Source organism: Kryptolebias marmoratus, linkage group LG24 (genome assembly GCF_001649575.2).
Source record: "Kryptolebias marmoratus isolate JLee-2015 linkage group LG24, ASM164957v2, whole genome shotgun sequence".
NCBI lineage: Eukaryota > Metazoa > Chordata > Actinopteri > Cyprinodontiformes > Rivulidae > Kryptolebias > Kryptolebias marmoratus.
This window is the reverse complement of record NC_051453.1, coordinates 16,859,503-16,885,578: the sequence shown is the minus strand read 5'-3', so window position 1 is coordinate 16,885,578 and position 26,076 is coordinate 16,859,503. Positions and strand designations below refer to the sequence as shown.

The 26,076-nt window shown below is 41.0% G+C and overlaps 2 protein-coding genes across 5 annotated transcripts; one reads left to right on the top strand and one right to left on the bottom strand.

Annotated features, from left to right (window-relative positions):
- prkaa2 (protein kinase, AMP-activated, alpha 2 catalytic subunit) lies at nucleotides 1-11,856 on the top strand. Of its 2 annotated transcripts, XM_017428793.3 has the most exons (11): nucleotides 1-236; nucleotides 1,303-1,444; nucleotides 2,579-2,672; nucleotides 3,750-3,894; nucleotides 4,763-4,850; nucleotides 5,778-6,002; nucleotides 6,558-6,720; nucleotides 6,944-7,282; nucleotides 7,365-7,491; nucleotides 8,263-8,548; nucleotides 8,638-11,856. In XM_017428793.3, the coding sequence occupies exons 1-10, from the start codon at nucleotides 137-139 to the stop codon at nucleotides 8,511-8,513; spliced, it is 1,674 nt and encodes a 557-aa protein (XP_017284282.1). In that variant the 5' UTR covers nucleotides 1-136; the 3' UTR covers nucleotides 8,514-8,548; nucleotides 8,638-11,856. The 2 variants fall into 2 exon arrangements, with proteins under 2 accessions (XP_017284282.1, XP_037830035.1); XM_037974107.1 differs by lacking the exons at nucleotides 1-236; nucleotides 1,303-1,444; nucleotides 2,579-2,672; nucleotides 3,750-3,894 and adding an exon at nucleotides 4,287-4,454 and having other exon boundaries at nucleotides 8,263-11,856.
- Nucleotides 11,675-24,393, bottom strand: LOC108243400 (nascent polypeptide-associated complex subunit alpha, muscle-specific form). Of its 3 annotated transcripts, none has more exons than XM_017428788.3 (20): nucleotides 24,176-24,393; nucleotides 21,951-23,401; nucleotides 21,637-21,815; nucleotides 20,558-20,758; nucleotides 20,157-20,460; nucleotides 19,585-19,712; nucleotides 19,392-19,420; nucleotides 19,240-19,274; nucleotides 18,927-19,095; nucleotides 16,024-16,183; nucleotides 15,796-15,913; nucleotides 15,651-15,679; nucleotides 15,484-15,565; nucleotides 15,350-15,384; nucleotides 13,693-13,759; nucleotides 13,542-13,613; nucleotides 13,443-13,462; nucleotides 13,315-13,366; nucleotides 12,933-13,032; nucleotides 11,675-12,854 (listed from the first exon to the last, which is right to left on the bottom strand). In XM_017428788.3, exons 1-19 carry the CDS (start codon nucleotides 24,182-24,184, stop codon nucleotides 12,951-12,953), a joined length of 3,222 nt encoding a protein of 1,073 aa, XP_017284277.1. In that variant the 5' UTR covers nucleotides 24,185-24,393; the 3' UTR covers nucleotides 11,675-12,854; nucleotides 12,933-12,950. The 3 variants fall into 3 exon arrangements, with proteins under 3 accessions (XP_017284277.1, XP_017284278.1, XP_017284280.1); XM_017428789.3 differs by having other exon boundaries at nucleotides 13,315-13,348; XM_017428791.3 differs by having other exon boundaries at nucleotides 21,951-22,087.
- Nucleotides 24,394-26,076: the final 1,683 nt, after the last annotated feature.

Below are 26,076 nucleotides of genomic sequence, written 5' to 3'. Positions count from 1 at the left end.
GTCCTCCTCTCCGTAGAAGCTCCACAGTCGCGGTTTTCGCCGTGGAAGCGCCCCGCCCCTCCGTGTGCCCCACAGGCAGCCGGGCTGCAGAGCAACCCACCGCACCGAGCGGACCCCGCCGTCGGTAACGGAGAAGATGGCTGAGCGGCAACAACAGAAGCACGAAGGCAGGGTCAAAATCGGCCATTACATCCTCGGCGACACTCTCGGAGTGGGGACATTCGGCAAAGTCAAGAGTTGAGTCACATTTTTGTTTTGTGTGTTGCACTGAAGGTAACGTGAGCGTTTCGGGGCTGTCGGTCGGAGGAGTTGAAGCTAAGTAGTGTCCCTGTCTCCCGTTTTAACGCACCGTGTTGAACTTGACAGCGAGCAGTTTGCGTAGCCGCGCGGCGTAGGAGCAGAAACAACCTGGACTTCAGGCGTAACCGGGCTTTGAGAATCCGACCGCTTCAAAGTCAAATTCTTCCACCAGAGAACCTTTCGGTAGCTACAGTTATCGGCTATAGCAGGTGTAATCACCAGGAGCACAACAAAGAAACAAAGCTGCAGCCATATTGATATTATTTATTGTTTAACAAATAATCCTCCATAAGATTGTTTAGGTCTCGTCTCGCGGTAAAGGATGGTTAAAGCTTCCAGTTTTACCGAAACCCTCTGTGTAGTTGACGAACATCGATGTGTCGGAGCAGCGAAATTGTCCGATTTAATCTGATATTTGGGCTGCTAAGTCAAGAAAACCCTTTAGGAGCAATAGATTTTATAATGTAGCAGGATGTTAATTTTTCTCAGCTAGTTTTCGAGGTCTCGTAATGACCTTGTGAGCTTCTCACCCTGTCTTCTTGTCGAGTGCGCAGTTTAACCCAAGTTGAGCTTTAATTATCTGCTATTAGGGTTCATTTTTAATTGTTATTATTTAATTTTATGCGTGCTACCAAGCAGGAGAAATAATTAAAATAACATTTTAGTAATAATATTTAAAAGCCACATCAATATATATTTTTATATATTATATAAGATAAATCTGTGTAATGTCTGGGTAGAAGGAGTATTCAGCTTGTGTATAAAAAGTACATAACTTATTGTGTTTCAGCTGTGTTGAGGCTTTAGGCAGCTGCAATAACAATTTGAATTCAGTCCAGCTCCACAAACAAATTTTAAGGAGAGAAAAGAAAACTCCAATTATTAAAAAAAGCACGCTTTGCAGCAAGCCACCAGCTTGCTTTCCTTTTCTGACGACCAGGTCACCGGCCTTTTTTTTTGTGTGTTTCTGTCTCATTTCCTGCGTGCACTCTGCTGTTTCAGTCGGTGAGCATCAGCTGACGGGCCATAAAGTGGCTGTGAAGATCCTGAACAGGCAGAAGATCCGCAGCCTCGATGTTGTGGGGAAGATCAAGCGAGAGATTCAGAATCTCAAGCTGTTCCGACACCCACACATCATCAAGCTGTAAGTGGAGCGAGATGACACATTCTTTTACTCTTATTTTAGGCTCTTGGTGCTGCCAGGCCTCGCAGACACGTAACTTATTGTTGTTTTAACGCGGGCTGTACTGAGCACGCTCACACGTAAACATACTAGCGTCCCCAACACATACACAGAGACACATGCTTGGACAAATCTACAGCAACGGTAATGAACAATCAGTGGTGTCCAATCCTGGTCCTCAAGGGCCACTAGTTGTTTCCCCGGCTCAACAAACCGCATTCAGTGGTTGAATAACCTCTACTGCATAATCCTGTTAATCAATCATTCATTCAAATCTGATGTGATGAAGCAGACAAACATCTATACCATGCAAGATAGTGGCCTTAGAGGACAAAGACTGGACCCCCCCCTGCTGCCAGTAATTTTTATTTTTATTATGTCCCTTTTTAGCCCTTTGTATTTGCCAATGTGTCATTCTCTTTGTCAAACCCTCCTTCCTCTCTCTCTCTCTGTCTCTCTCTCTCAATCTCTGTGTTATTTTTAGGCTGGGGTGAAGATTAAGTCCATACGCTCACACTCTTAAGTGATAGCAAATGTGAGCTCTCGGGTCATTTGCAGGAGTGCTGCGTAACTTTGTAAATACTGCTGCACAGCAACAAATACTTTAGCTATCGGGCACGAATGCAGACCAGCGCAAGGTAGTGTTGGACATATGCAGCACGTCTGTAAAAAAAAAAAAAAAAAAAAACGGCATAAAACTAACGTATTAGTTTATTTGTTTTCAATAAAGAGTCTTAAAAACTCTGAATGTTTTGCATGTCGGGAAAACAAAACAAAAGGACTTGTAATTTGGTTTTGTTTATTTCTTGCACCGGGCCGGGCTTCGCTTGGCTCGACAGGAATGAAACAGACTGTGATGAGTTGCAGAGTTTCCCACAAGCAATAATTCCTGCCGCTGGGCTTTCGATTTAATATAGCTGACCTTTATGAAAAGATTACCTACGCTCAGTCCCACATGAATGAACCTCGCCTTTATTTGGTGTGTATGTTTGTGTGTGAGTTCATAAAATGAGTTTATGGGCTTGGATGTGATTTAGTAGGAAACTGTCGGGACTGAATGTGAAGAAGGTTAATAAATGCTTTTTCTTGCTCCAGCTACCAGGTGATCAGTACGCCGACAGATTTCTTCATGGTCATGGAGTATGTGTCAGGAGGTGAGCTGTTTGACTACATCTGCAAAAACGGACGGGTAAGACGTTTTCTTTTTTTAACTAACTGACTTGTAGTTCGACATCCCTGACTACTAAGCATCGTGGTAACCGAGTTATCAAAAATGATTTTGATTTCTCAACAATATTGTTATTTGGCTAATGCCACAACCTTTAGGGTTCGTTTATAAACTTAAATACAAAACACAAGTAGAAGATTTATTTACAGCTCAAGCAAAATCAGAATTTGTTTATTTCCTTTAATTTAACAGTAATCTTTGCAAGGGATGTTATTAAAATGATGTAATTTACAGCCATTTTGTAAATATGTTGTTTGTTTTACATTTATGTAAGTGTGTACTGTATAAACTCTAGAGTTCTCCATATTTTGAACTTAATTGCACTTTTTAATTATGATGTCCTCGTGATTTTACTTCCATTTGTGTTTTTAGATTTGCAAAAGCTCCTGTATAATGAGGCAGACATGACCCTTAGTCTGCAGTTTCCATTAGTTTAAGTAGCAGCCTGTCCTTAAACTTTTTGTTTTGCTTCTGTGGTTGATAGCTCAACCTTTCTGGTTCGTCCTCACTCTCCTCTAAGCTGCATTTTGAGTCAAAACAGGGAGTTATTTTCAGTGGAAAAACTACTAAAACCCGACAATAAACATCAACTAATGAACCATCAACGTACCGGCTGCAGTTTCTGCTGTGAGAGAAGCTCAAAACAGCCGGAACTGGAATTATTACCATTTTTTTTGTTGTCCCAAAACATAACTTAAAAAACCCCTACACCTTTTCTATTTAAAGGTTTGACAGTCAAAATGTGAAAAGGTAATGTATGGTCACAACCTTGCACTGCCCCCCTGTGGCCAGAGGTCAGCTAATGCAACTTTACGTTTTTACATATAGTCATTTATAGTCTTTGCATATTTCACAGAAAGATTTTATTTTAGTTTTCAATTGCTTTACGTATTATAACAGCCTCTCTGTAGAGGCTATCTGTATCTGTAGAGTTTTGTGACATACAGTATTACTGAGCACCCTGCCTATATCACAACATTTTAGAAAAGAAAAATACCAAGTCAAACTATTATTGAATAGTTTTATTTTGGTCTTTAGGTGGAGGATGCAGAGGCTCGCCGACTTTTCCAGCAGATTATCTCAGCTGTGGACTACTGTCACAGGCACATGGTGGTCCACAGAGACCTCAAACCTGAGAATGTCCTGCTCGATGCCAACAAGAACGCCAAGATTGCAGACTTTGGTAAGATCCAGAAAGGACACAGTTATAGACAGATAAAAGAATATGCTCTGCAAAAGAAATGGTTTTGCGAGGTGTTATATATTACAAGGCTAGTGCAGGGTTGAATTAGAGAAAGAGGAAGTGTTTATAGCAGGACGGAGGAGAAATACTAAGCAGTTAGACAGCTTAATTAAAGCCAGATGACAGCTTGTAGCTACACACAGAGTTGTAAATAAGAATAAACATGTCACTGGAGATTGCCTCTCATTGGACATGGCTGTAATTTTCCCAGCTAAAGACAAAATGCCTGACGCAATACGACCATGAATCAGAGAAATGTTTTGAAAAACACACGAGGACCCTCGTGCGCAGCAGGGTGTGAGGGGTGGAGAGACGTCCCTTAGCAACGGCCAGGTCTCATATCAAGTCTGGCAGGAAGCCTTGAGGCCCAGTGTCATCTGATAGGGAAGGAATCGGCGGGGGTACGGCAGGAGAAGTGTTTTGGCGGAGAGCGAGGAGACACTCTGGCGAGCAGGGCGCGAGGGAGTGTTCAGGGAGCGGGGATAAAAGATAAAGCGAAGGTCAGCAAATCGCCGAGTCTCTGCTGTTTGGCACCGGCACTGGCAGGCAGAGACAGACTCATCCAATTAGATGAGCTTTGTGTTTAGAGTGCACAGTCTTGGCTGGTAAGGAAGGATAAAGATCTCAGCAGTGCCTACTGTGTATAAGTGCCCTTTTTGCCTCTCTGGCAGTTTTCAGTGTAACCTGTTTGTATCAAAGGATGAAAAGCAACTACACGATCACAGAGGACTCTTTGTTTAGTGTCTTTTGCTGCCAGATTGGAGAGGGATGGACGTTAATGTGTGTTTGCCTTGTGATTGGCCAACAGGACTGTCCAACATGATGTCAGATGGAGAATTCCTTCGAACGAGCTGCGGCTCACCCAACTACGCAGCTCCAGAGGTGATCTCAGGAAGGTGTGTGTGTGATCTCTTATGCTTATGATCAGGAGGAATAAATAAGTTTGCTGTTGAACAATTTGAGTTATTATTGAAGAATTTGGTGGTTGATAATGCTTGCTTCAAAGACTCCTTCTTTTTGATTTAAAGTTGTACATTTGCTAACTTTGCTTAGAATATATATCATTAAAACTTATTTTTCCACTGAGTTAGATGCTGTTTTATGCATGAATCATTCTTGAGTCAGTGTTAAAAAGCATAACGAGCACAAAACATTACTTTAAAATGAAAAGAGCCAAGTAAAAAGGCAGAGAAAGGAATGAAAATTAAGTCAATTTCTCAAATAAAAATAATATAATATAATAAAACAATTTTGAAAGGTCCTTTTAGTTGTCAGTTCTGATTGAAGAGCATCTTTCAATGTATCGTTTCTCATCTTAAATAAATCAAGTTGTAGTTAAATTCCCCAAAAATCAAAAATTCTTTCACTTGTAAAATGATTGATCGTGAGAGTGGTGCCTGGCTATTTTGGTGAGCAACTAATCAGTTGATTGTTTCTTCTACAGTTACATTTTTCTGTTTTTAGGAAAATTGTTTAATCATCATTATTCCCGTGGCATTGCTGAAAAATGTCATGTGAATTACTCCCCCAAACAGGCACGCGTGTGTGTGTGTCAATATGTGCATGTGTGATTCATACAAAACCTGTGCAGAAATTTGCTTTGCATTTTTAAAGAAGTCAGGAAATTTGCAGGTTATCAATAATTTCACACAATCTACCAAAAGCCTTTGAAAAAAGGAGCAAAAGTAGAATTTGTTGTACTTATATTTTTGTGACAGCCACAGTAAAAAATTGCAACATTTTGCTTTCCCGTTGAACAAATAATTGCTAGACATTTTCCAGCCGCGTTCTTTGCCCGTCAAACCTTTGCCCGTCTCTTCCAGGCTGTACGCAGGCCCAGAGGTGGACATCTGGAGCTGCGGGGTGATTCTGTACGCCCTGCTGTGTGGCACTCTGCCCTTTGATGACGAGCACGTTCCCACGCTGTTTAAGAAGATCAGAGGAGGCGTCTTCTACATCCCAGAGTACCTGAACCGCTCGGTGGCCTCGCTGCTGATGCTCATGCTGCAGGTGGATCCACTGAAAAGAGCCACCATCAAAGACATCAGGTACCAGCTGAGTCAGGAGTTTCCATTTATCAGCTGCATTTTGACAGCTTTTAGTCGTTCAGATGTTCTGTATATTCATGTCCTGATTGGTCAGAGCTGTTTTTGTGGCAAAAAAACACACTAATTCTGGTAGTAACAACGATTACTGAACTAAAATACTGTCAATTCATGCTGATAATGTAAACCACTCTAAATATACAAATACCAAATGATTTAGTAACTCATCTTTACAAAGATGAACATTCAGTCTGATCTGTCTTCATGTTGCTTCGATCTTCAATCGAGCTGATTAACAGTTCAGTTTTATTCCTTTTATATCTGTACAGCACCTTGTTTTTCTATTACACTACTTTTTTTTTTCAAACTAAATCAGATTGTAATCCGGCAGGCTTGAGGACTTGTTGATGTGTCCGCTCTTAAATCTGCACTAGAAAATCTGTTTGTCCTCAATTCAGCTTTTTGCGAGTTAAAAATTCCCGTCTGGGAATCTTCTGTTACGGCTCTTGTGTCTTCATCGTTATGTTTCGATTGATGGGCCCTGCTGTGTTTTGTTAGGGAGCACGAGTGGTTTAAGCAGGACCTGCCAGGCTACTTGTTCCCGGAGGACTCGTCGTACGACGCCACCGTTCTGGATGAAGAGGCTGTCAGAGAAGTCTGTGAGAAGTTCGAATGCAATGACTCCGAAGTTGTGTCCAGCCTCTATAGTGGAGATCCACAGGTGGAAGCATACACGAAGAAATAAATGTTAATGAACTGAAATTGTTGTAAAAATGCACACGAAAAGTTTTTGTATAATATCATTCCCCATTTTATGTAATTGAAACAGGTTTATAAAAGTAATTTGCTTGTAGAAAGAAGCAGCCATGAATAAGTTTGTTTTCTAGCTCCAGTGAATTCTGTTCTTCGTCTCCATTCTGCTCTCTGTCATCCTGTCCTCACAGGATCAGCTAGCTGTAGCTTATCACCTCATCATAGACAACCGGCGCATCATGACCCAGGCCAGTGAGTTCTACTTGGCATCCAGTCCCCCGCAGGGCTCCTTTATCGAGGAGGGCATGCTGCTGCCGCCTGGGATCAAACCCCACCCAGAGAGGATGCCTCCTCTTTTGGCTGACAGCCCCAAGTCTCGGTGTCCTCTGGATGCTCTGAACACCACCCGGCCCAAACCGCTCGCAGTGAAGAAAGCCAAATGGCACCTGGGTATCCGGAGCCAGAGCCGGCCGTACGATATCATGGCTGAGGTGTACAGAGCTATGAAGCTGCTCAGTTTTGACTGGAAGGTAACGGGACACGTCTTCCATCTGCAGACATTTGTACAGTACACAAGCAGGGTTTACATGTGACGGTTTATTCATGTGTTAGGTGGTGAACCCGTATCATCTGAGAGTGCGGAGGAAGAATCCAGTGACAGGAAACCTGGTGAAAATGAGTCTGCAGCTTTACCAAGTCGACAACAGATCCTACCTCCTCGACTTCAAGAGCATCGATGGTTAGTGATGAGATAAAAATGGTCCTCTGATTTGTAATAAAAACCTATATATTTCTATAAATTGTATATACTTATATGAATTAATACTTAAATATTGGATTTGGTAAACATATACTAATAATACAGTAACTGAAACTTCTACACTTCATCACTTTTAGAGAATTATTGTCTAAAACAACCTCGACATTATAAGCATTTATTTAAAATATTAAATCAAAGCAAACAGATGCAGTTTCCTAGTTTGATATGTGCCAATGTGAATTATCAACATGTAGTAAAGTAAATAAGAAAATTTGAATCTTAAAATTTTTTTTTGATGTCGTATAACTAGCATTATTTACATCAGTGGTGTCCTGTCCTGGTCCTCCAGGGCCACTATCCTGCAGGGTTTTGTTGTTTCCCTGCTGCAATTCACCTGATTCAGTGGTTAACTTACCCCTTCAGCAGGTTTCCGAGTTCTGCAAAAGCCCATTATTCACTCACTCATTCAAATCAGGTGTGTTGAGAGAAACAACAAAAAGATGCAGGATAGTGTCCCTCGAGGACCAGGAATGGACACCACTGATTTACATTAACCTAAGAAAAACAACACCTTTTTGTTGTACAGAACTGACTCAGAAAGCTGAGAAATGAGTCACTTGTGATGTGATAAATAGTACAGATTGTTGCAGCACATCACATATACAGCTGGTCTGGAAAGTTGTTTTTGGTCACTTAAATTGGTTACTTCACTTTATTGAAATTGTGACGCTTCTGTGCCAATACCCTCAGATGACATCATCGAGGCAGTTGGCTTTAAATCAGGCTCGTCCACTCCTCAGAGGTCGGGCTCCACAGCCGGCCTCCACAGACCCAGGCTGAGCATCGACTCTGCGAGCCCAGCGATCGACCTGCCTCAGCTCAGCTCCTCCCTCCCGGGATCCCTGTCTGGAAGCTCCCCTCTGCTCACCCCTCGTCAGGGATCCCACACCATGGACTTCTTTGAAATGTGCGCCAGTCTGATCACCACGCTGGCACGCTGAGACTTGCGGACTCCCAGCGTCCCTGTAACCTGGATGTAAGTGGGGGCTTTGAGGCTAGCTGCAGTTCTGGGATGTAGGGGGTGTAGATGTTTGGTGTGACTTTTGTCTTTTTGTCTCCTCTCAGTTTGTCGTCCTCCAAGTGGAGACACGATGAAAAGCAATACCGGTGTTGTGTTCACCTCAGATCTAGGAGAGAAAAAGGGAATAAAGGCAAAAAATTTTGCTTTTTAAAAAAAAAATTATTTTGACACAACTTTAGGTTAAGGTGTTTGTGAAAAAACATCAGTTAACAAATTGCACAAATCTGATCTCGGGACTGCTATCTGTTCATGAAGTTGAGCAAGCTGTAAGGTCACAGTTCTGTCACGGTAGAGTCAAGTTTACTGTCACTCCTCTCACAAACACCTTTAGTCTTTTTAAAGCTCCTTGACACCGAATGGCAGGCCATCCTGCTGAATTCCCCTCAGACACTGATCCAAGGTCAGGTTAGCAGCTTTGCCATACAGCCACGTCAGAGGATCGTCACAACACGTAGAGTTTTTTTTTTTCCAAGTTCTATATGGTTTGTAAAGAAGCTTTGTTATCCATGTATATTTATATAGCAACCATATTACATAGATCTAAAGGTTGACTACGATAAACCAAATAACACACTTTATACACCAAATGAAGATTATTTTTATTAGATATCAGATTCATATTTATTTTTAAAAGTTACATTTTTTTAGATACTGTAGTTATATTATTTAAGCATTACATTACCACAGAGTTTTAACCTAATTTTGGAATATATTGTAGATTAACGAGAGACAGCAGAATGGTACAATTTATACTCTGCATGAACCTGCCTGTTCTGCATAATTCAGTGCAGAAGATTCACACCATCTCACTTGAATCCTTGCTCACTATGCCACCAGATTTGTTCTGTTGAGAAGCAAACAGTTAAGCAGTATTTCATGCGTTCACCTGTCAGCTGTTGCAAATATTTAACACACTCAGAGACTCCAATAAAGCAGCTCATCGGTGGAGCTCGAACAGACTCTGATTTTAAAACGCTTGTATGGCTGTGGCATAAGTTTTAAGGGAGCTGAGTAAGAACAGATGAGTTCATGTGAGATGGTGTGTGTCTGCTGCAGGAGAGCAGATTGCAGAAAAACCTGATGCCTTAAAGAACGCAACACGCTGATTCACAATGCACAAACAAATAAATGCAGTGTTTCTGAGCCGACGAGCAAATGTACAGTGTGTCACGTTTGTCACATTTTTTCTTTTTTTTTCTGACTTTACACGTTTGTGTTTGCAGGACTTTGTTTGAAAGCCTGCCAGGTTCAAAAGGTGGCAGGATCAGAAAAATCTTTTTTTTTTTTTTTTTGAGGGGTTACTGGTTCAGATTGAGCTGTCAGTTCTGTTTCAGGTGTTCGTTTCTGTTCGGTCTGCACTTTAAAACTCACCGAGCTCAGCAGTTTGCAAATTTAATGTTTACGGCACCAAAGTCACAGAATGGGCAGACTTTACTGTAGAGGGAGTTCAGGGTCTGTATCAACAAAGTTCAGTGTTTCTGGAAATGATCTGCTGTCAGGTCACACCGTCGGGATGTTTCGTGTTGCCGTTGTCATCCATAACGCTATTTCAGAGCTTCGAAGCTGAACGTAAAATGAAAGGTGGTGGTGCTCTTTTGAGGGTTTTTTTTTCATTGTCTTTGTGGAGGATGTAAAGCTTTGGCTTTTTTTTTGCAGTCCAGCACAAAAGTGAAAAATCTTTACTGTAATGCCTTTTCTGTGGACTGGTGTCTCAGATCTCAGATCTCTGAAGTTGTGTAAATACTGTAGGCCTTTTCAAACTTCAACATAAAAAACAGTAGCATACTGTGCAGAACTGGAACTATCCATTTTTGATATTCAGCAACACAATAAGCCAACGTGTCAATATTTAAACATGATTATTGTTGGTAGCGTATGTGACTGGTTGAAGGAATAAGAACAAGTAGCTTCAAAAGAGTGTGAAAGGAACGATATAAAGGGGTTATTTTGTTTGGGAAATGCAGAAATAAATGGGTTGAGTTGTGATTGTTACTGGTTAGCAGTGAAATGGTTTAATAATTTTGGTTTAGCTCAAATCTGCCACGTTTAGGATGACAAGCATCACTCTGGGCGATGACTTTAAAATCTCAGTTGGACCTCAAGCTGATGTCATTGGGGTGTCAGTTTTCAGTGTTCGGCTCATCAGTGTTTATCTAAGGCTGCATGTAACTTCTCCACCGCAGATCCGTTAGTGAGGATTTAAATATTGTTGTTTTTTTTTTGTATAAGCTCTGCCCAGGTGCTGTTTGCTGTTTCAGAGCTGTCACACAACAGCATCGGTGTTTCATTTAGTCCACAGGTATCGTTGTTTACACATTTGAAGTCAATCTATAAGCCAGTCAGTGACACTTCAAGGCCAATTTATATTTCAGTCTGACGTTCTTGTCCATTTCGTTCACAGTTTCAAAAACTAAAGCTCGCTTAGTAAAAGTAATTAAATAACCCTGTCCAGCAGTAGTCAAATTACTTTGTGAACCGTAACCCCCCCCCCATCTCCTTAAGCTGGTCCATTTGATGTTTGACTCTGCTCTGAATTTTGTCCCAACTATTCTTGCTTTACGCAAGACCTGTGAGGCCTTTTATTTGAAACTGTGAAAAGCTGCCTCCTCTGGACTCCACTGAAACTCTCTATCACGTTTTCATTTTTCCCCGTAGGCGCACTTGGGTAAACACTGACCCTTTGCCGTTCAACAATAACCTTCACTGCACTGTATCTCCGCGTCTGATAAGACCTGCCTGTTGAGCGTTAAGCAACCTCTGTTCACACTATCCTGCTCTTTATGCGTTCACCCCCGGTGCTGCACGTATCGGTGAAGTGCACTGTCCTGCAGGAGCGATGGCTGCTCAGATTTAAACAGTCCTCGGATTTAAGAAGAAAAAAGCAGTATTTACTGTCAGGCGTATTACAGCTGGATGCGACTTTCAGTGGCATGTTAGTCGTGTGAACTCTAATCTGTGTTTAAAGCTGAACAACATGCCAATAGGCCTAATGAAATACTGATTTTCTGTGTTGAACCAAAGTGCAGAGAGCAAAGCTGTGTGCTTTCTGTTCATCTGTAATAATTAAGGTGACCTTAAGTCTTTGTTGTGTGTGAGTGCACACTGGTGTTTTTCTGTGTGTGTGTGTGTGCGTTTGAGCTTTCTCTCCCAGTCTTTGTGTCTTCTGATTTGGATTTCTCTTCTTATGCACTGCATGATGTTGCTGTTATGACATGCACTTTAATGAGTATTTATTGCAAAGAATAAACAGACCTACAAGCTGACATCACTTGTGTTGTCTTTGTTCCAGTTTTTCCAGACACACGTACACACACAGGTGGTCCACACCTCACACAACTGTCCAATAATTCATCAATTTGCGAGGGGGGGACAAAAAAAACAACAACAGAGGCACATGACCCAAAGGGAAACAGAGCTCACTGTTTACATATTTTTTTTGTTTTTTTTCTCCAAAAGATGCAATTAGAGCTAAAAGAAAGTTAACACCCTTAACATTTCTAATTACTTCTCTTTTTTTAAGTCATAGAAGACAAAATTAACATAATATCTTAAACCTCGAAGCTGGTTTAAATATTACAGGTCGAGCAGGCAGTAAGAACAATAAAAAAAACCTAAATAAAAAAGTAGAAAAAGACGTGTTTAAAAACTAAAACAAAATTCAAACACTAAAAAATTAAGCCGACCAGTGTCAGATATATATAATGGTGGAACAGTTGTCACAGACATAAGGTGGTCATACTTATGTTTATTTAAAATCTTTAGTTCATTAGGAAGGCCCAGAGGAGCCTTGGATAGAAGTGATCCTCCATTCGTAGTCGCTGTATTTGAGCTGAAAATTCCTGTCTGATCTGAGGAACAGTCTGGTGATTACTGGACTTTTCCTCGTTTTAACGTCCGAATAGTGTCTCATCCTCAAACACACTGTAGGTCAGATTCCAACATCTCAAGATTCCCGACGCTTTCCCCACGCGGTAAGTTCTCGAGGTGTAGTCCGGCAGTGTTTGTCTTCTTAAATCCTCTCCGGAGAAACTCAGCTTGGTTCAGTCAGCACCAAAAGTCTTGTGGTTCCTCACACTGATCGCTTTGAGGAAAAGAAGGAAAAACTCCAGCTGCTTTGATGATCGGTAGAAATCAAAATATGGATCCATAATTGCAGTCATTGGTTAAAAAAGCTCAAATCCAAGCATCATGTGACTGTCAGAGTGGGCAGAATGAAACCACAAACAGGTCCTGTTCACCGCGGAGGAATTTGGTTTGGCTGCTACAAACAGAAACAGAAATAGCTGAGTATGGCAGGGAAACGATGGATGATAAAAGAGTTGACGTGATTCGTCCTCACCTCTCTGTACAGCCATCACTACACCATAAAGTCGGGAGGAGGAGGTAAAATAAGGGCTGCGGGATCAAAATCTTCTTCCTGTGTTGCACTTTCCTCAGGCCTGTTAAAAGAAAAAGACAAAAAAAACAACCAAACAAAAAAAAGTCAGCTTCTGTCACAATTGCAGGTGCGGCCATGTTCTGCTGAAGGTTAAGCAGGATTCAAGTCAGCCCAATTGGCAAATTTTAAATCCATCGGACTTTCTCTTAAACACACAGGAAAACAAATTCTCCCCTTTTCATGCCAAGCAACCCTTTCCAGGCAAAAAGGAAGGGAACCTGTCGGTCTACAGGTTGGGCAACATGTTTGACATTTTTCTCTGCATGAGTTAGCCTTTACTTACACAGAAACCTCTTCTTTTTGCTCTGGCGCTGGACCTGCAGTGAAACCAACATCTTTATTTTATTTTTTTTAAGAATGAAATGATTAAACGCATCACATGGGATATAGGATTGAATGTGCGTCACTTACTAGTCTCTGGTTCAGGGTCGCTGGAAAACAAGAAGGTAAAATAGTCAGTAAAAAGTCTTGTGTGTTTAAATTGATATGTCATGTTTGCATTAAAGCTACCTTGGGGTTGGATTTGCAGGTTTTGGAGATTGTAAAAAGATCTCCAGCTTCTGAAGAGCCTCTTTTCTTGCCCTAAAGGAAAACAGAAAACCCTTCAAAATAAAATCTCCCTGCTTTACGTTGCATTCATGCGTCTTAAAGGGGAACTCACTGAGACTGGGAGTTGTCACACATGTCACTGCGACTTTGCTGGTGGTTTATGGGGAGCTCTGTGTTTCCTGTGAACAGAGAGAAGCAGGACCCATTCCAGTGAACCATCAAATAAAGGATTCAGATTGTAAAACCTCAGACTTGTCGTCACATGTTTGGTTGCTTCCGGCGTACGTCAACAACCTGCTTTGCAGAGTGATTCAGCGTTGGAAATATGCAAAGCTGAGAGGTCATTAAAAAACATTTGGAGCTGTAAAGTTTTGGGCTTTTCCAAGCTTTGAATTAAACAGCTACAACAACTCAATCTAAGGTTTTGCTTCTGCTCACACAATATCAAAATTAGCCCAAAAAATTGTTAAAAAGTTCAAGCTCTGACTGACAAACACAATAATCTAATGCATCCTGATTTTACCAAGATGTATTTTATTTCATTACACAATATGGAAACAATTACATAAATGAAAATAACTTGGGCTAAACTAGAAAGTAAAAATGACAGGATTTTTTTAAAGATATGTGAAGTTATTTGTACTTGGAAGGCTGTTGTTTCAATAAAAAATAACAATAATGGTAATGGTAGTTGCAGTGGCTATAGAAATTACTATTAGTGGTACTTTTAATCACACTTGGAGCAAGAAGAGCTACTCCAAGCACAAGGATACAGTTAAAATTTAATTTTGTTATTTTTATTTTTAACTCCTTTAGGAGTTCTCTAAGATGCAGTGATAAATAATCTTTTCAGTAATTTTATTCTCAAGCAGGTTTGAAGTTATTGCCAATTCTGCACATAATCCATAAAAAGGTGCATGACACACATGGAAAGCGTAATGCATGAAAGCCTTAGCAAGTAGTTGTTTTTTTTGTCAAAACACAACAAATCCTGTTTACACAAGAGCTCAAGCTTGAGACTTTGCTGTGAAAGTTTGATCTGCTGTGTTATGTCTGTAAATATGTTATCTCGAGCACCTAAAAAAGCCAAAACATGTAAACAAACATGTAAAAGACATGCTCTTTTATGACCTAAACTAACCTAAAAGAGCCCATATTGTATCATTCGGGTATTCTCCTATGCATCATCCATGCATCTAATCAAACTGCTGGTTTCAGAAATCGTCATATTTTGCCTGCTGATTGGACAAACTGTATAAAAATCAATAAATAAGCTCAGAAGTTAGTGTGAATTTTCAGCCCTAAGCCTTGGAATGAAACCATACTTAATGCAATGACTTTACATAGGATAAGTATAAAATTTCTGATGACTGTTTTTACTTTCAAAGCTTCTTAAACAGCTAAACGTTCAGATAATCTCTGAAAGTTTAAGTCCGTCTGAATGCCACATGTTTCTTGGATGAGTCAGTGACCTCGCTCATCAAATCTGCACATCGCGAAAAGACACGGAGGAAATATACATAACAAACAAATGTGTCATGCCGCTCATGAATTACTGTCAGGCAGCCCTGGTGCAGCAAAAATGGCAAGAATGATAATTGAGTTTCAGGAAACGGGCTTTTACCAAAAGCAATTTCATTTTGCAGAAACCCTGCTTGATTTTAACATTTGACAAGTAAAACTCCTCCAAGGCTAAATTTACTATGAGGCAACACAGACGGAGTCACTCAGACCAGATACACACACCTACATATGTCAGAATGTCTTACCCATGTCTGGCATGGACAGAGTCTTGCTGTGAACCCTGCAAAGGTAAAAATAAAAATATAGATAAAACAAGACTTGGTGAGATGTCTTAGAGGGCTAATCAATTAGTGTAAAGAGAAGTCAGGCTGATCCTTACGCTGGAGGGAACTGATGCCCGGTAGGAGAGGGTGAGTGGGGTTCGTCCTCGTCACTGTTCCACTCCTCACTGTCATCTGTGTCTGAAAACATCACGAGGAACATTACCACAGCTGCTAAATAAATTCAAGCACTCTGTAATCACAAATACCAACTGAAAAGACTTACAGGCTTCACCTGGGAGGTGGTTGGAAGCACTGAGAAAGATACAGGAAAGGGATTGAAGTCATTCTTTGATCAGTCAAATTAAAAATCGAGACGTTGCATCGCCTTATCTGTGTGTTGTAGTGTTTTCTCCTGGAAAGACACACACCTGTTGCCTGCGTTGGTGTCCTTCAGGTCAATGACAGCACTGGTGCGGCCAGCTTTCTTCCCCAGCTCCAACATCTCCTTGATGTCCAGTTCCACATGTTGCACATCAATATATCCATCTGGAGGAACAGTCAAAACAAGCTTTCTGAGCCTTTGTTCCCTGAGTCCGACAGCACACCTTCTTGTGAGATCACCATGCTGCTATAGATGTAACCAGGTTTGAACTCACAGTTGTTGCTGCTGTCCCTGGCCAGCCACTTCCCTTTGGGGCAGAAATCCGTCCGGATGATGTTGACGATGTCGCCGCTCTTGACGGGCAGGTTGTGCTTACGTCCCTTTGTTGTTTCGGTCACTTTTGCCTGGTACAAGACTTCCTCCTGTCCAGTGATCTGACACACACGCAACAACGCTAAGTTTAGCATCTTACACTTGATCTAATCTGTAAAACTAAAACTGTTTATAGTTACATAAGATAATCTCTTCTGATTATTTTACATATCAGATCATAAAAAACAATCTGGTCTTTACCAAGTTCTAAAATTATTGCAATAAAACCTCAGGTGTTCTAAAACACACAACAGAATCCACCAAATCATTATTTATTAACCAAAAACAAAGCCAACGTTAAAAAGTTGTGTGTGGAAAAACTAAGTCATCCTTGCTGCTTCTACAGGATTTAAGAAGTAAAAAAGCACCCAGGAGCTGCCAATCAGACGTATTGATTAATCATCATCAGTCTGATCACCTCTAAAAAAAGCAGGAGTTTTGTCAGTTTGCTGCTCTGGAGCAAACGGGTGTGTGTTAACACGACGCCAAGGAGAAAGGACATCAACAATGACCTTAGAGAAACAACTGTTGCTGCCCATCAGTCTGGGCAGGGTCAAAGGTCATTTAAGACACCTGCCAGTCTTCCCAGGAGTGGACATTCCAGCAAACTCACCCCAAGGTCAGACTGTGCATTACTAAAAGAGCTTAATCCCAGACTACAGGCCTCAGTTAGAAAGTTAAAGATTTTAAAAGTATCTCTTGTTTTAAAAGGGTTTCCAGAAGAACACCTTTCAAAAAAGAACATGTCACCAGAACTTAAGTTTCCAAAGTTTCATCTGAATGAATCACAAAGCTGCTGGAACAGTGTCCTTTGGACAGATGGCAGATGCTTGGCCATAACACACAGCAGCGTGTTTGGCAAAATTCAAACACAGCACATTTTCTCAAACACAGTGGTGGAGGGCTGATGGTTTGAGCTTGTTTTGCAGCCACAGGACCTGTTCACTGAGTCGACCATGAACTCCTCTGTAGACCAGAGGGTTCTGGAGTCAAATGTGAGGCCATCTGTCTGACAGCTAAAGCTTGGACCAAACTGGGCCATAAAACAGAACACTGATCCAAAACACAGCAGCTAATCTACATCAGAATGACTAAAGAAAAAAAGGAAAGAATTATGGTCTTGCAATGGTCCAATCACAGTCCAGACCTCAATCTAATTGATATGCTGTGGTGGGATCTTTAGAGAACTGAGCAGAAAAACCTCAAATAACTGAAGCAATGTTGGAAAGGAGAATGTGCCAAAATTCCTCCACAACCATTTGGGAGACTGATAAACTCATACAGAAAACAACTACTGAGAGTTATTGATGCTAAAGGTGGTTCTGAATCACAAGGTGAAAATTTTGTACACAGCTTTTCCATTATGGTTTTGGTTTTGTTGAATAAATAACAACAGTGGAATCTGTTATGGTTTTTTACACTTGAGGTTAGATTAGAATAATTTAAAACCTGACAAAGACCAGATCATTTGTGTTATGTCCTGATTCATAAAACCCTAGAACTAAAAGAGGGTGTACTTTCTTTTACTCCAGTGTTTGTGAATTATTTAGCTTATCAAAGAGCACAGCTATGCAACCAACTCAAGACAGCTTCTAGATCTTGTTTTAACATTTTTGAATATTTTTTTTACAACTTTTTGTTATATAAAAGTAACATGTCTGCTGAACGATCATAGAGAATTTTGTGTTTGTTTAAAAAGAGACAAACGTTTGTGAAGCCTACAGGCCAAAAAGTCCACAGATGGTGCAGACATTAAAATCAGCCCTTGCCGCCCACTTTAACATTTACGTAGACCCGCCCACCCCATCCACCATGCAGGGCCTGCAGAAACATTTCGTTAGCTCAGTGAACTGAGTTATTCACCCTGCTGTCAGACTGCCCAGATTCCGATCTGACGGGATGTGGCGGCGTCTCGAGCGAGCGAGCGAGCCCAATCCAGTTTGACATGAAACCAACAGTGTGTCACACTTCCACTTCTTTTTTCGACTATCCTAATTCTTTTCTCTTGTTTAAATCATGTATTCGTTTATCCAGAAAATCCATAAGTATTTTTTTTCTGATTTTAGCACTTTGTAAATCCTCAGGCACAACTTAGAAATAGGTAAAAACAAATATGCTGTGTGTGTGTTGTTATAAACTGTTCTGAAGAAGGTCTTATAAATGACCACAGAGTGTCTGACAAAGAGCTGTTTTGCTCAAAATGCCACTTAGCTGTGAGCCTGCAGAAGAGTTTTGCAGTGTGCAAACATTTTTTGTTATTTTTTTGTCACATTCTTGGTTAACTTCGATAGGTGTGACATGAAGTGGCTCATGAAATTTAGGCCAAATTAAGACTTTGGCACTGCCTGAGCCACAGTAAACCCTGTTTATCGATGTTTTTCTTGTTCACATGGGGTATTGCTGGTATTCCTTCGGTGCGGGACAGATCTTAATGAATTTTCTATTAGTGAAAGTAAAAAAAAAATTTTGGGATCAAGGTGCTGAGCTCAAACAAACTACAACTATAAATACATTAAATGACATTAAATGCATTAAATGACTAAATAAATAGACAGGAAGATAGACATTTTCACACTAACTCAACCAGGTTTCACTAGTCAGGGGGAAAAGTCACTGTTTTTCATTCCTGTTTCAGAAATATTGCCTATAATGAAGCAAATGTTTACCCAGATTCTGTTTGCACACAGCTCAGCTTGTCCAGAGTGAGGAATGAATCCTGACAGGTTTGGACGTCTATACAAATACCCCGCCCTCCTCCAGCCTGCATGCCTTCTTTTTTTTCTGTCAAAATAACAGTAAACTCACTTTGAATTTCTTCTTCATTTCATTCTCCTTCTTCTCCTTCTCCTTCTGCTCCTTCTTCTCGCGCTCCATCTTCTCCTTCATCTCCTTCTTCTCCTTTTCCAGCCGCTGCTTCTCTTTCTTTTTCAGCTCCTTCTCGTTTTTCTCGTCCTCCTTCACCTTTTTTTCAATTCTGCGCACGAGAAAACGACAGATATCATCCTGTTTGACAGTGGGCTTCTTGCTGCATGTTGAAGCAGCAGAGAGGAAACAAAAGCAGGAACTTTTCTCACTAACTGTCTGAGGGGTAACTGAAATGGACAAAACAGGGCCTTACTTGCTGAACCTGCCGGTCTTGGTTTTCTCCAGAGCCTGTAAATAACAACGAACAGAGAAGACTTGATTCACTTTGAATAAAATATTTAGAATGTGATTAAAGCAAAGAGGCCTGTTGAGTTATTGATTTTAAATGTGCACCAAGCTGCTTACTGTTTCCTGTGAAGAATCAGTGTACGGATCTATGATTAAAAACAAACAAAAAGCCCCGTGAGGACAAGCAGAAATTCTTTCCAGCAACATTGCATGAAAATGAAACAGAATGAGATGGAGGTGGCATAAAGCAAGTGTTAAATTGTTCTTGTTCCTGGTGTGAGCAGACAGCGGTTCTGTTGATAAAACTTACTTTTTGGTGTCCCCTTGCGTTTCTTGTCGTTGTTGCTCTTTCCCTTCTTTTTGCTGACAGACGTGGCGACGTCCTCGTACATGTTTTCGGTATCTTCAAATGCACTATTTTTGAAATCAACCTGAGGCCTAAGTAGAAAAAACAACTGATCAGTCATTCAAAGATTCTGGTGGATTCATACTTTTGCTTTTATGTACCTCCACTACATACTTAGCGACAACCAATTCATACTCCTAGTTGTTACTGCATACCCTGTGTATTTCTGTCCCTGTTTAGGGTTCAGTTAAGGTTAAAGCCAGGAGTTGGAGTTAGAGACTAAGGTTAGGGGTTAGGGGACAACGCTAAGGATTTGACAAACACTAGCCTACCAAACTACAAAAGATGTTAATAAAATACTCCAGCAGATTAAATTATTAGTGTGGGGAAATACGAAGAGACCCACGGCAGGCAACTTGTTTTTGTACCCATGAAAGTCTGGGTACACAATAACTACAACTGCATAAGAACAAAAAAGCAAAAGTAGAAATTAAAATCAACTTCCAAACCAACTAAACAAAATTTAAATGTCTTACTCCTCCACGGGTGGTGGGTCTTGAGTCACTGGGAGGGAAACTGGAAGAGAGGATTCTGGAACAGCGCTGTCTTTGTAGCTGTCTTCATACTCTGGTTCTGAGTGGGCCTCAGTTTCTGGATCAGTAACCCCATTACTGTAGTACTCTAATGGCGCCCGTCCATCTGCAGCATCAGCACCTTTGTAGTTCTTGTTGTCCCACTCTACTACCGGCACTTCCGGGGAATTAGCATCTGAAGCCAGACCCTCCAACTCTGGAACATCTTCAGTTTCAGCCTCCAAAAACTCAGATGGAACAGGCATCTCTGCAGATCAGAGGGGCAAAAGAAATAAGACACAATACTATAGCCTAAGCTGTCTTTAAATAATTTAAGAGTGTAAAGTTGGTGACCAAATTACTACCTTCAAAAAGAGGAGGAGGAGGAATAAATTCATTCTGACTCAAGCTGACAGAAGGAGGTCTGTCAGGTTTTGCTGGAGAGGAATACAAAGACATATCTTCTGGTAGGGCCTGGCTGAGTGGAGGAGGGGGAACAACTAGGAGCTCTGGTACACCATCAGACCCCTCTTCATTTATATGTTCCCAGTTTGGAGAGTCTTGTTCTGCAAAGAATTACATAATCTCAATCCTAACATTGATACTGCTGGTAAAATGTCAGAATAATGACGCACATTCCGCTGCCTGACACCTTGAAAATTCAATAGACATGCTCATTTATTTAAAAAAAGCACAGCTAAAACAACACATCAAGGAAGGTAAACTGAGAGGAAGTAGGTGAAATGGAAGAATTTGATTTGGAAAAAAAAAACAAACCAGTCAAACACACTGTGGAAGCTGTTGTTTTAACTCAGGCTCCAGTGAAAGGCTTCCTTGTACCGTCTTTGTACAGATTTAAAGTTTCAGAACTGCATTAACAATCAAATTTTACTACTCCAAAATGTTTGCACGTCCTCAAACATTGATTCCAGACATCCTTTTAGAAGCTTTACTAATTTTGTAAGATAGTATGTTTCATGACTTGAACAAAAGTTCATGATCCGCATGAGGAGTGACGCAATTTGAAAAAAAACAAACAAAGTCTCTCTAACCACATTCTACTCTGTCTGAGGTGTTCTTTAGCAGAGTTTTAGGTGTCACTGCAGCTTTGTCATAGCTGGCATACCAGTGCAGCTCTGCCCTCCCTGTTGCTCACTTGTTTCTGGCATAAAAGAATGATAGGACTGCTGTTTATGAGTTTGTCTTCACAACTGCTCCTTTACACCTATACAACCTGAGGTGCTAATTATTCAAAACATACCAGATTTTCTGTAGAATTAAAACCTTTTCTGGCCTTTTATCGCACATGTATACACCTGGTTTTCTGATGATGACATAAATTGCTCCTATATTTATGTCAAGATGATTAAAAAAAACAACAAAACAAACAACAAATAAAAAAAAACAAGAAAAGAGAGAGTGGAAGAGATCTGCTGAGACTTACGGTGGTCTGTGCCATTAACTGCCATGAACTGTGCCATTGCTGATTTCGGTGTAGAGAGGTTCTCTCCATTATAGTCAATGGGTGGTAGCTCTGGTAAAGGATCGGTGGGGATCTCAAGAAATGGGGGGTCTTCAGGTGGAGGGGTGACGGAGTAACTTCGATTAGAATTTAACAAGGGACTGAAAGCAGATAAGACCTTACATATTAGCGTTCATTAGAAGATTACAAATGGGCTAACTGGGATAAATCAACAAAATCTCCCACTTTGGTGAACTCCAATTTCTGGGAGAGTGTGGTTTGTTTGTTTTATTTACCTGGCAGCCTTCTTGCGGGCCTTTTCCAGAGCGTTTAAAATCCTCAGGTCACTCGGAGGGGTTCTCTTTCCGGAGCTCATGTCCTCTGCCCTCTCCAGGGCTGACAGGGCAGAGATGGGGCGTTCGATTTTAGAGTACTGTGAAGATGAAGGAGAGTCTGGAGTAAGGGGCCTCTCCTCTGCAGCAACAGCAAGATCAACATCCTCTGAATCAAACTCTGCTGTGACTTGAAGCTCAGGAGGAGACGGAGATGGAGCAGAGGCCACTGGAAGGGCCTCTGAGAAGGCCAGCCTGGTTGGAGGAGTGGGGCTTGCGCTGGGTGACGGAGAAAGTAGAGGGGCGGGAGAAGCTCTACGTGGGGGTGTGAGAGAAGCAGTGTTCAGAGGGGCTGGAGCAGCACTGGGTGAAGGATCAAGGACAGCTGTGGCTGAGAGATTGGGGGCCACAATATTTGGGGCAATTGGAGCTGCAACAGGTAATGGAGCTTGAGGAGCAATGTTTGGATGAGATGGAACAGCACTGTTCGGAGGGGCTGGAGGAGCAAAGCTTGGACGAGACGGAATAGCAGTGTTTGGACGAGACGGAGCAGCAGTGCTTGAAGGGGTGGGGGCAGCAATGTTTGGAGGAGACGGTACAACACTTGGTGTATTGGGAATTTTGTTTTGGCTGATTGTACTGAAAACAGGCAAAGCAGGATTTTCTGTGTCAGATGGGGTTTCAATCTGTGGGGTTGGGACTTCAGGAAAAAAAACAGGAGGTGGGAAGACATCAGGAGGTTCAGGTGTATGGGAGGGTGGGGTCATGTCAGCTAAGGGATTCTCTTTTAGCAGGATGGATTTTGGTATTGAGTAAATAGACTCATCTGGCATGTTACCAGCATCAGAAGGCACTGGGATGAGTGGCGCTGGTCCAGACCCTTCCAAGGTTGGAGAGTCGATTATTATTGCTGATTCCCGTTTTGCGCTCTTTTTAAAAACAGGGAAACCCTTCTTCTTTTGCACCTTAGGTGGGGGCGAGATTGGTACCAGCTCTGCTGTAACCTCCTTCTTTGCTATAAACGATGGAAGTTTCTTGTCCTTCTGATACGATGCATCTTCCTGTTTTTCTTCGTGCTTCTTGCTTTCTCTTCCCATCTTGCTCTTGCTTTCCTTCACTTTTCCATCAGATTTTTCTTTACCTTTCACATTAGTCTGGATCAGAGGCTTCTTTGCCTCCTTCTTTTCATCCTTGAAGACCACTCTGGGGACATTTACTGCATTTCCCTCCAAGGCCTGGTTCATGGAAGTGAGCAAGGAGGGGCGAGCTCCAGCAGGAAGGTAAGTGGGGCTCTGAGGAGAAGGGGCGGCCTTTGGTTTCGTAGAGACAACAGGTCTGGCCTTGGGTTGCCTCAGGAGGTATTCTTTCTCCTCGAACATGGCTCTTACAGTCTTAAAGTCCATTGATTCCTCCTGCTAAAGGTATCACATAAAGCAGAAATCTTAGAATCAAGCTCAAGTGTCACCCAGATTCACTCACAGTCATAAAAAAAATTCACAGGGGTCACTTCTGAAAAAAAAAATGTCACAGGGGCCTGCTGCCCATTTGAAGCCACTTAGTTAATTCTTCACTTGCAATGTGAGTTTTTCAGTAAATGCAAACAAAATACATTTAAAATGAATGGGTTTTTATTTTTTCTTAAAACACTAAAATCTACATTTCAGAAGCACACCCATTTTCACTTTTGTTATATTGTCATTTATATCTTACTTCCCCCACATTCATTTGTGCCCACACAAACACACACACACACACACACACACACACACCACCTTTAAAATAGGATTTTCTTTCAGGATACAGTGACAAACAAGAACTGAAACTTTCAGAAAAATATATCAAGAATTCTGAACTATCATTTACCTAATCACAAGCTTGGAGTTGATATTGTCTCAATGAAACTAATCTTGGGAAGAGTCAATGATAATAATATTTTACCCCATTTATTGTTGTATCATCCATTAAAAGCTGACAGACCTGATTTGAAGATACCGATCTGATTCAGGTGAGACTTTGGGCTTGTCCTTTTAATTCTTGTGACTTATTTAACATGCTCATGTTGCGTAAGTAAAGCAAAACACAGACATTTACAGAGAAACTAAAAAGAAAATCAGACCTACTTCCTACACAAGACTAAACAACCTTGTATAAAAAAGCAACAGGCTGTTGGGTGTTTTTGGACAGCTTACCTGATCCATGATGGTGAGTTTCACTCTCCACAGAAATGGCAAAAAAAAGAGTCCTTAAATCAGTTCTCTTCATCAGCCTTTCATCCTAAGTCCGGTGAGGTTCCACCTCAAGTAAAAGCAAATCTTTAAGTCCTTCAGAGCGAGTTTCCCCTCAGACACAGAGAGGTTGTGCGTCCCAGGCACACAGCAGGCAGGTGGTTTCAGGAATGAGGCTGAGTTGGAAAACTCACTCTCACCTGGAAGGAAACCGTCGAGCTTGACAAACGGGTCTGACTCATTTAACGTAACACTGTTACCTTTAGATTTTGTTTTTGGTCCTGCAGGAATGTCACCCGGCTGGCACTGCGTGTGTGCGCAGTGACTCACTCACACAAGACCTTTATGGCTGAAATCCTTAAAACTGTTACTTAATTTGGCTCTTTGTGTTTTTAAAATAAATAGCTATCGTCAATCAAATATATAGAAATATATAGAATTTTGTTATTTTGAGAATATCTTGATTTTAATTTCTTTTAAAATTATTATTATTTTAAGAGTAAACAGCAAATGAAGCTCAAGAAGCCAGTCAACATTCCAGGTCTGGTAAACAGAATGCAGAAGTGCTTAAGAAGGTATTTATAATATAACTCAAATACACCACTGGCCACAGACAAGTGTGTCAGAGACATTTCTGAATGATATTGTGACTACCAACGAGTGTTTGACTGACAAATGAAAAGCAAGGAGCTGATTCCACTTCTATCTGGTTAACTGATATACCTCTGATTTGTGAAAAGGAGTCAAGCCAACAATGGCATCTTAATAAAGATTTTTGGAAAACTATATTTTGAAATTTCACACATTAATGAGCATATAAACTGTCAGACTGGACAGCTCCTCCTGGACTTTTCCTTGCTGACAGCTTTTGCAAAGGAAACAGTCCCCCAAAAACCTGCCTGCTGTCAATTCTGTGCAGCAACCAATGAATTTTAATAAAACCCTCAGAAAGTAACCATTGGATGTACATCTATAACCGATAACTTTTTGTAATCAACCCAGTTCAAGATGGCCACCACAACCTAAAAAACACAAACATTTCTTTAACTCAGTCAGTTTTACAAATATTCAGCTAAAAATTGGCGTGGTGGTAGGTGAGAAGAATTCATCCAAGTGCCAACAAAACATGCAAAATATTGCATAATTTTATTTTTAAGGTTTGACCAAAATGACGACACCTCTTGGTATAACATAAAGGCAGCGGACGAGTTGCATTCCTCAAGGAATGCTGGGCCTTTAAATTCACCATAATTGTTGCAAGGAATAAAACTAGTAACTCTAAACTTACAAAAATTGTATTGTAGTTCTTAAAACTACAATACTTGTATTGTCAGTAAGCTCTTGTTTAATAAGGTTATCAGCAAAGACTGTATGAAAATCAGCAATCGATAGAGTCATAAGCCTTGGTCATGATCATTTTGAGGGTCTGAAGCTAAAAAAAGCAACCCCTGTTTTAGATAATACCATCCAAATTCTACTCAGCTCCAAAACATCTGGGTGGTGGGAACGTCACAGATGCTTATGTTAAAAAGTCAAAGAGAAACTGACTGCACCACCATGAACGAGTGGGAACCGTTTTTACAAACTGTAGTGTGTGACTGATAACAGCGACAGCACATCAGAGCTGCGGTAATGCCTTTTTCTTGTAAAAGAGGAAAGAAATAAAGCCCGAATAAAAACGCTGGGGTTTGTGTTTTATGCTCGCTTGCTAATAAAGCTTATGACAGCTTACTTTAGAGGCTGCCTGTGCAGCACACTGTGACAGGTCATTAAAACAGTGTTAAATTGCAACATAATACTGTGGCACTGGCTTTACAATAACTAAAGACACACTGGGGGTCACCTCTGGCAGACACACACCATTA